Here is a 9,547-nt window from a genome sequence, read left to right as displayed (position 1 = left end):
TAGAGGTTTCCAGCCCAACATTGTCCCTTGTCCTCATTCCACTTCCCTGGAGCCAAATAAACAGGAATATATGCATGATTTTTTTGATCAAGCTTTTACATTTGTACAGCTGCCATAATTGACAGTACATTCTAATATCGATTCTTTAGCTTCTGATCTATTTTTTCCTCGTTTTAGAATTCAATATGGGGCCTTTTGTCCAAGTGCTTGGCATTCTTATCTCGGCTAACACTTTAGTTTGCCGTACAGACCACAGAGGAAGTGCTTCTTCCCAAGGCTGTGCTGTTTCAGTGAACAACCAGCCTGCCTCCCCAACACCATTCTCACATAAGTACCGATCTTGGGTGTTGCGGAGCGAGGTCCCCAGGAAATGACCACGGAGCCGAATTGGACAAATTAACACTCTTTATTACAGATCCGAATCTGGGCTCAAACCTCCACTGACACAGCAGTAAGCGAGAGCCCCGAGCACTGTTTCCGTCCCTTTTTATTCTTTTTTTTTTTCTTTCCTGTTACTTATCCTTTTCTGATTGGTGTGCTTTGGAGACAAAAAGGGGTGCTGTTTTTAAGAGAATGTTCTCAGGGGTAGATTTCCTTAAGAGGATGTTCTGCTTATCTTTGCTGCAGCAACAGGATATCCAGTTTTGGGGTAAGCTTGACTGGGTACATGTTTTTAACGGAAGATATGTGCAGGTGGTTGAAAATTTCCCACAACACTTTGCTCTGACCTGCTTATCTTCCATTGTTAGTTAGATTGCCTAAGCTGAATTGAGGCATGGGATTGTTTTTTTTTTCTTTTCTTTGCCCTCCTCGTCACATTCCCTACTGGTCTTACCCGGGAATCAAATCTTTGATTCTCGATCTTCTTCTGGGAAGTTAGTGTCATCTAGGGCTAAGTTTTGATCGTGAGTACGAACCGTGAGGACCTTGACAGCTTGGACCCTAGAGTGAACTAGGTTGACCAGAGATCGAAACATGCAGGGTCCGATAGTGACTATTAAGATGAGGACAACTAGGGGCCCAGCGGCCGCACTAAGGAAAGTAGTGAGCCATGGGGACCAGGAAAATAGGTTCGCATACCAGTTTCCTTGCCTCGCTCGCTCTTCCTCTCTTTCCTTGAGTCTCCTTCTAAGCTGGCTAAGACTTTCTCTTATGACCCCAGAATGGTTAGTATAGAAACAACAGGCTTCCCCCAGGGCGAGGCATAGTCCTCCTTGTTTAAGGAAAAGGAGGTCGAGGCCTCTTCTATTCTGGAGAACAACCTCGGCAAGGGAGCTCAGAGAGCTTACAAGTTTTGTAACCGTTCCCTCAAGGGTACTGAGGTCTAAGTCCACTTGTCTAGTTAACTCTCAGTAATCTTGGTCTTGTTTAAGGAGGGAAGCAATACCGACCGCAGTGGAACCGGCAATGCCCAATCCGATCAAGAATGGGATGAGGACTGGGGCCCTCTTGGCCCTATGAGGCTCTAACCCTAGATGTTCTCTACCCCCTACACCAGAATAATAATAGACCTGAGGAAGAATACGGGTAAGGATACAGAGTCCTGGAGAGTTGTTGTTCATGATAGCAGGGGGGTAAGCGCAAGGGGTTATACTGTCCGTGCAGGCCCACCAAGTCCCTTCGGGGGCGACGAGAAGGACGTTTTCCCCATCGGTCTCTGTCTCTGGAAGGATGATGGTCTGAACACAGGAGGATGAATAAGGAGAATCCTCTACGCGAAAGTTGGCTGGGAAAAGGCATGTGCCTTCTCCTTGCAGATCGTCAAGAGTTAGTTTTGGGTGGGCTCCCCACGGGCAGACGTGTTCTAGGAGAGCCCCTGGAGAGGGGGTCTGGCTTAGGGAGAGATTTCTGATGTTAGTGGAACCCGTGCCTACAGTGCGGTTGACGGCAATTCCTATATAGTAAGGGGGTTCAGGGTTTAAGCAAAGCCAGCAGTCCTGGGTTAAACTGGGGGAAGTGTGGTTGAGAAACTGGAATATGGCATCCAGGGTGCCCAGGAGAGTCGGGTGGGCAGTGGTTGGTTTGACAGGTGGGGCCGCCTCCACCGGGGTCTCCTGGGAGGTGTTTGGATCAGGGATGCTTGTCCGTGGCGTGTGAGGAGGAGGAGAAGGCCTGGCGGGCTCAGGGTAGAGGACAGGTCGGAGTGGACCTATGGGGTTGACCATGTGGGGGATGGATCTCTTTTGGATGGTGAAAAGGATCCCGGGGTCTGGGCCAGTGACATAGAGTTGGAGACCCCAGGTATTTCCTCCCTTGTGACCCCCAGGTCAGAATGTCAATTTCCACAGGGTTACAGTTCCCGGCCTGACAGGTCCCCGGTGCGTCTGGAGCCCCCGAGCGAGCGACCCTCCGGAACCTTAGGTGCTGGTCGGTCATGGTCCAAGGGGCTAAGGTGACACAGCCGCAGGCAGCGCAGTAGAAGTCGTTTTCTCCCCCACATTCGCCAGGCCCTTCGCGGGGACAAAGGTAAAGCTGAGAGTGCCATATTCCCCGTTCCAGATCAGGATTACTGAATCCGTGCGACCTTACGCCTGCCCCCCTCCCCCCACAGTGGTGGGGTGAGGCTTGTTCCATTCCCGCCCGAAGAGATCGCATAGATCAAATCTAAGAGTGGGCTGGCCTAGGGTGGTGAGGTTACTAACTAGGGTGCCATCTAAGGTCCGGGTAACTTCCCACCTATAGGCGGCTGGTCGATGTTGTGAGCCGGTTGTCGGGACCGTCCCTGCTAGGAGGACAAAAAAGAGGGGGAGGGTGATCCCTGGGTCAGCTTGACCTTGAGGGGGTCGGTGGTTGGTTGGGCCCGCCATTCCCCTTCTCCATCTGCCGCCCTCTTTAGTCTAGTGTGATGAATCCAGTACTGTTTCCCGGCTACCTTAACCGCAGTCGGGGTGCTCAGGATCACCGTGAATGGGCCAGTCCATCTGGGTTCAAGCTGGCCTGGGTTGAGCTTCTTGACCCAGACTAATTCACCAGGTTCAATAACAGGAGTCCTCGCTGGGCGGGAAGTCTCCGGGTCTCTCTCTCCACGCACAGCATTCTGAGCTGCGTTCCGTGCTACCTGGAGAGCATGTAAAGACTTAAGATTGTGGTTTTTGATGGCCCCCAGCTGCTCTTCCCCCAACCGGGGTAGGAGTGGAGGAGGATGCCTAAACATTATTTCATAAGGAGTAAAACCCTGGGTATACGGAGTACACCGGGCCCTCAGGAGGGCGAAAGGGAGAAGACTACCCAATCACCGCCAGTTTCCAGCTTTAATTTTGTTAGGGTTTCCTAAGAGTCCAATTTATCCTTTCTACCTGGCCAGAACTCTGTGGTCTATATATGCAGTGGAGTTTTCACTTAATTTTTAAGGTGGAAGCCAATAACTGGGTGACCTGGGCGGTGAACGCCGGGCCATTGTCAGATCCCAAGTATAGCGGTAGGCCAAACCGAGGGAGAATTTCAGAAACTAATTGCTTAACTACTACCTGGGCTGTCTCTTGTCTGGTTGCATAGGCCTCTGGCCATCCTGAGAAAGTATCTACCATGACGAGGAGGTACTTGTACCCTCCTTTGGCTGGTGGCAACTCAGTGAAGTCTAACTCCCAATGTTCACCTGGGGCCCCTCTCCTAACCCAGACCCCAGGTTCCTTGACGGGAGTAGGGTTGGGGTTCACTTGAGCACAAGTCTGACATCTCCTTGCGATGTCCTGGGTCATCTTATAGAGTCCTTTTATGAAGAAATTTTTTCTCAAGAGCTCTGTGAGCTTGGTACCACTTAGATGCATGCTTTTATGGGTCTGTTTGGTGATTTGTCTGCCCAAGCTTTGAGGAAGTTATGTCCTTTTATCTGGGAGCTGAATCCATCCTTTTTCTGTTTCTGTTCCTCCTAGTTTATGTCCTAATTCCCTTTCTTCTGGTGTGTAATACAGGCCTGGAGGGAGGGTGGCCTCATGGATGCTCAGGACTTGTAGGGGCCCTACTGGTCTTTTGGCGACGTCTCGGGCTGTCTGGTCGGCAAACCTGGTTCCCCGTGACACTGTTGATTCGTCCTTTTGGTGCCCCCAGCAATGGATGACTGCTACTGCAGTAGGACCCCAGATGGAGGCCAGTAGGGTCAGGATTTCCTGGGAGTTCTTAGTGTCCTTCCCTCCTGCCGTAAGGAGGCCTCTCTCTTGGTAAATGGCCCCATGGACGTGGACGGTGGCGAAGGCATATCTACTGTCTGTGCAGACATTTATCCTCTTTCCCTTTCCCCACCATAGCGCCTGAGTAAGGGTGATTAGCTCGGCCTTCTGGTCAGATGTCCTGGGTCCTAGCGCCTGCGCCCAGACTACAGAGGTAAGAGTCACTACAGCTGCTCCTGCATAGCGGGTGCCTTCTTCTATGAAGCTGCTCCCATCTGTGAAGAGGGTTTCGTCCGCATCAGAGAGGGGAGTATCAGTAAGGTCCGCCCTTAAGGAGGTCAATGATGTGAGTATCTCTGTGCAATTATGGGACGGGGGCCCATCTCCCGACTCAGGCAAGAGGGTAGCTGGGTTGAGAGCTGTGGTTTGGTGAAAACTGATTCGCGGTGGGTCTAACAAGAGGACGTGGTATTGGGTGACTCTGGCATTTGACAGCCACCTCTCTGGTGGAGACCGCAGTAAGCCCTCAATACCATGAGGGGCAGTGACCTGGAGGTTCTGCCCAAACGTCAGCTTCGAGGCTTCTTTTACCAAGACGGCAGTGGCAGCGATGGCCCGGAGGCACCCAGGCCAGCCAGCAGCCACGGATCCAGTCGCTTAGATAAGTAATCCACGGGCGTTTCCAGGGCCCCAAGGTCTGGGTCAAAACTCCTTTTGCGATCCCCTTAGACTCAGCCACAAATAATTGGAAGGGCTTCTCCAGGTCAGGGAGAGCTAGGGCGGGGGCACTCACCAGGGCTGTCTTGAGTGCGGTGAAGGCTTTCTCTTTGTTTTCTGTCCACTGAGTTCTGTTTCCTTTCCCCCGGTTGCTGAGTACAGAGGCTTGGCGATCTCAGCAAACCCGAGGATCCAGAGTCTGCAATATCCCACGGCCCCAAGGAATTCCCGTACTTACCTCTTAGTCTGTGGTGTGGGGATTTGGAGAATCACCTGGATCCGGCTCTGGGATAAAATGCGCTTCCCCTCTTGGATAAGATAGCCCAGATAGGTGACCTTCGTCCTGCAGAGCTGGGCCTTCTTGGCAGAGACACGACACCCCAACGAACCCAGGGTTTGGAGAAGGTCCCGAGAGGCTTCTTCGCACTCCCCCTGGGTTCTGGTAGTGAGGAGGAGGTCATCCACATATTGGAGCAGGGTGGTCTCTGGGTGTTGAGCTAGGAAATCTCTCAAGTCTTGACTTAGGGCTTCATCAAAGAGGGTTGGGGAGTTTTTGAACCCCTGGGGGAGTCGAGTCCAAGTTAACTGTCGCGACTCCCCTTTTTCCGGGTCTACCCATTCAAAGGCAAATATATGCTGGCTCTGGGGTGCCAAGGGCAGACAGAAAAAAGCATCTTTCAGATCCAGGACGGTATAAAACCAATGGTCAGGTTTTAACAGACTAAGGAGGGTGTAGGGGTTAGGGACCGTAGGGTGGATGGTCTCTACCCGCTTGTTAACCTCTCTTAGGTCCTGGACTGGCCTAAAGTCTTCGGTCCCTGGCTTCTGAACAGGCCAAAGTGGGATATTCCAGGAAGATTGGCAAGGGACCAGGATGCCCACCTTTCGAAGTCTCTTGATGTGTTTGGCTATGCCAATTTTGGCCTTATGGCTCATCAGGTACTGCCGGACTTGGACTGGGGTGGCTGAACTTGTGAGTTGGACAATAATGGGTGGTTGGTGTTCGGCCAACCCTGGGGGATTTCTTTCAGCCCAGACCCCCGGAATTTCAGTCTGCCATTTCGCCAGGAGGGCTGTTTCTGTTTCAGGGATCCATTCTTCCAGGAGCCTATATTCCTTCTCCACAGGGAAGATGACAGTCAATATTTTTCCTTCCTCTGTCATTACTCGAGGCTCATTGTCAGCAAATGAAATGGTGGCTCTAAGTTTTTGGAGAAGTTCCCTCCCGAGTAAGGGCTCGGGGCACTCGGGGATAATTAAGAAGGAGTAGGTAACCGTCTTCTCCCCGAGGTTGGAGAACCGGGCTCAAGACCATGGGTATGATTGGGACTTCCCAGTGGCCCCTTGGATGAGCACCCTTCCTTTCGAGAGGGGTCCTTCGGGTTTCAGTAAAACAGAGTGGGTTGCCCCAGTATCCACCAGAAAGTCAATGGGTTTTTCCCCCACATTCAGCGTTACCCGGGGCTCCTGGGGGGTACCCCTATCTGACCCTCCTAGTCTGTTTCTTCTACCAGATGGGGGCAGTTCTGTCCCTCCCATTCTGGGGTCTCTCAGGGCACTCTCTCTTCCAATGGCCGATCCTTTTGCAGTATGCACACTGGTTCTTCCCCAGTTGTTTCCGCTCCTTCCTTTGTTCCTGGCCAGGCATCTTGTCTCTCCCTCGTCCCTTTCCTCTATCTTCCTGTATTGCAAGTAGGACTTTAGCCATTTTTTGGTTTAAGACCTGGGATGGGTCTTCTCTATTTTCAAAAACTTTCTGGGCCACGGCCAGCAACTCAGACAGAGACTTCCCTTTGAAGCCTTCTAACTTCTGTAGTTTGCGTCTAATATCTGGGGCTGACTGGGCTACAAACTGGACTGCAAGGGCCGCCCGATTGGCCGGGGCGTCAGGGTCGATAGGCGTGTGAGTCCGGTAAGCTTCACATAGCCTCTCGAGGTACGCTGACGGGCTTTCAGTCGGCCCCTGCCTTACCTCGGTCACCTTAGATAGACTGGTGGGTTTCCGAGCCGCAGCTCGGATACCCCTCAAAAGAACCTGGCGGTAATGGCTTAAAGCCTCTCTTCCAACTAGTGAATTATAGCTCCAGTCAGGACGGGTGTTGGGAAAGACAGTCTCTATATGATCAGGGTGAGTGGACGGTTCCCCGTGGGCATCAAGAACTTGCTTTCTCCCTTCGGTCTTAATTCTTTCCCTTTCCTCTGTGGTGAACAGAGTGCTCAGCAGCTGCTGACAATCATCCCACGTGGGTTGGTGGGTGAAAAATACCGATTCAAGGAGAGTAATAAGACCCTGGGGGTTCTGGGAAAAAGGAGGATTCTGATTTTTCCAATTGTATAAGTCAGAAGTGGTGAAGGAACCTAAGTCCATAGCGGGATCCCTCCCGGGCCAGTTTCTCCCACCTCCCGGAGGGGTAAAATAGGAACTGCCTGAGCCTCTCCAAAAAGTGCCCCCGAATGGGTGTGCGAGGGACTAAAAGGATTACGGGGGCTCAGAGGCCTCCCTTCCCCAGTGGAAGAATCAGGTGAACTCGATTCCCCAGCCGGGTGAGTCGAAATCTGGTTCCTTCGACCTGTGCCCTGGGATTCTTGCTCCCCTTTGAGGCCAGCCAGAGACGGTAGAGCGGGCCGGGAGGAACCTGGGCGGATCCCGCCCGTCCCCGCTCTCTCACAGCTCCCTGGAAAGGCGCTGCCGCCCCCGGAGGGGCGTATGGGGGTGGCCGCCGGTGGGGGACAGGATCTTCCTCTGGGGCTGAGAGAACCGGCGGGGCAGAAAGAGGCTGTTTAGTTTTGGGTTTCTCTGTCTGGCCCGGGGACTTAGCTAACAGAATTGATCGTTTTTGTTTCTTTCCCAATTTCTGGGGAGGGCAATCACAGGCCTTCAGGTAACCTGGATTGTCAGTGACAATATCAATCCAGATATCTATGTAGGGAATTTGTTTGGGGTGGCTGGTCTTCCCATAAGTGATCCGCCGAACCTCGTAACAGAAATCTAGATCGAAGGTCCCCGTAGAAGGCCACCCGACCCCAAAAGTGGGCCACTCTAGTTCACAGAATTTCCGGAGAGAAGGCGTCCACGGGCACCCCGGAGCCGGCTGCCCTCCTCCCGAAATCCTGAAAGTTCTTAGTAACACAGTCGAGGGGATCCCCCGGCCTGCGAATTTCCCTGACCCATGTTCGCTTGTGCGCCAAGACGATAGACATGCAGACAACACAGAACACCAAAACAGATCCAGCATCCTATAAACAAAGCTGTCCACAAACACGACAGTTGACAGAATTGAGATCGGAGACTGGGGCGGCTGGAGCCCCGATCTGCCTAAACCGGGACCTCGAGGGTCGTCACTGTCTTGGTCATGGACTGGAAGTTTCATGGCGTCCCGCCTTCCAAACATCCACCACTCAGGGTACGTACCAGACCAGAAATAAACAAAACCGGAATGACAGAGGCCTGACTTACCCGCGCCTCTAGTTGGTCCGGACGGAGTCTCCGCTGGTTGTTGATTCAGGAATTTAGGAGGTTACAGGGGAGCCTCTGGGCTCCCTCCAACCTTGAGGAGGGGGCTCCAGGGCGTCCCGGTGGCGATCTCGCTGGGGCCTCCAAATGTTACGGAGCGAGTCCTCAGGAAATGACCACAGAGCCGAATTGGACAAATTAACACTTTAGTACAGATCCGAATCTGGGCTCAATCTTCCACTGACACAGCAGTGAGCGAGAGCCCCGAGCACTGTTTCCCGTCCCTTTTTATTCTTTTTTTTCCTTTCCTGTTACTTATCCTTTTCTGATTGGTGTGCTTTGGAGACAAAAAGGGGTGCTGTTTTTAAGAGAATGTTCTCAGGGGTAGATTTCCTTAAGAGGATGTTCTGCTTATCTTTGCTGCAGCAACAGGATATCCAGTTTTGGGGTAAGCTTGACTGGGTACATGTTTTTAATGGAAGATATGTGCGGGTGGCCGAAAATTTCCCACGGGCACTTTGCTCTGATCTGCTTATCTTCCATTGTTAGGTAGCTTGCCTAAGCTGAATTGAGGCATGGGATTCTTTTTGTTTTGTTTTTTCTTTGCCCTCCTCGTTACATTGGGTACTTTCCTTGTTCTTAAGAATGAGAACCAGATAAGTGGGGTCCATGACGTCCAGATGTCTTTCTTAATTTATACATGGAATATTAATTTAACCATGCATTTCAAAGGTAAAATGATACCTAGAATCGAGTACCTGGAATGTATATAGTATGTATACAGAAAACTTTTTCTTAATTAATATAATCACAGCCATGAGAGAGCAGTATTATCATCTTATATTTTTAACTGAGGAAACCAATTTTTAGGTGATAAAGGTTAAATAACTGAGATTGCCTATTAATAAATGCTGGAATCAGAAAAAAAATTGTCTGCCTCATACAATACATGACAATTAATTTCAAAGTTATTATATGAAAATTGACTGAATTTAGACAAGTAAATAGATTATGAACACTTTATCAATGGCAAATGCATGAGTGCACATACTCACATAGATGTATAAATGGGGAGGATATACACCAATGTTAAAAGAGGCATCTAATGCTAATTCTGGCCCTTAGCTAGGAGGAACTATGACAGTGAGAATCTGAATTTGATTCAAATGCTCTTCTGTTCTGTGTCTCCATTCTTTAAGTTATGATTTGCCATGTGACTTTATGGTGGCTTGGTTGCTTCATTAAAACAGGCTCTAGAGCACAGTGGTTA

The 9,547-nt window shown here is 50.9% G+C and overlaps 1 protein-coding gene across 1 annotated transcript; it reads right to left on the bottom strand.

The window, feature by feature from the left end:
• Positions 1-389: 389 nt before the first annotated feature.
• LOC308505974 (endogenous retrovirus group S71 member 1 Env polyprotein-like) lies at positions 390-8,587 on the bottom strand. The gene is made up of 4 exons (XM_081068827.1): positions 8,281-8,587; positions 2,873-3,058; positions 2,677-2,725; positions 390-2,450 (listed from the first exon to the last, which is right to left on the bottom strand). The coding sequence occupies exon 4, from the start codon at positions 2,163-2,165 to the stop codon at positions 1,350-1,352; it is 816 nt and encodes a 271-aa protein (XP_080924953.1). The 5' UTR covers positions 2,166-2,450; positions 2,677-2,725; positions 2,873-3,058; positions 8,281-8,587; the 3' UTR covers positions 390-1,349.
• Positions 8,588-9,547: the final 960 nt, after the last annotated feature.

The sequence above is a fragment of the Rhinolophus hipposideros genome (assembly GCF_964194185.1).
Source record: "Rhinolophus hipposideros genome assembly, chromosome: 12".
Classification (NCBI taxonomy): domain Eukaryota; kingdom Metazoa; phylum Chordata; class Mammalia; order Chiroptera; family Rhinolophidae; genus Rhinolophus; species Rhinolophus hipposideros.
Note: the sequence above shows the minus strand (reverse complement) of the source record. Positions and strands in the feature narration are given on the sequence as shown.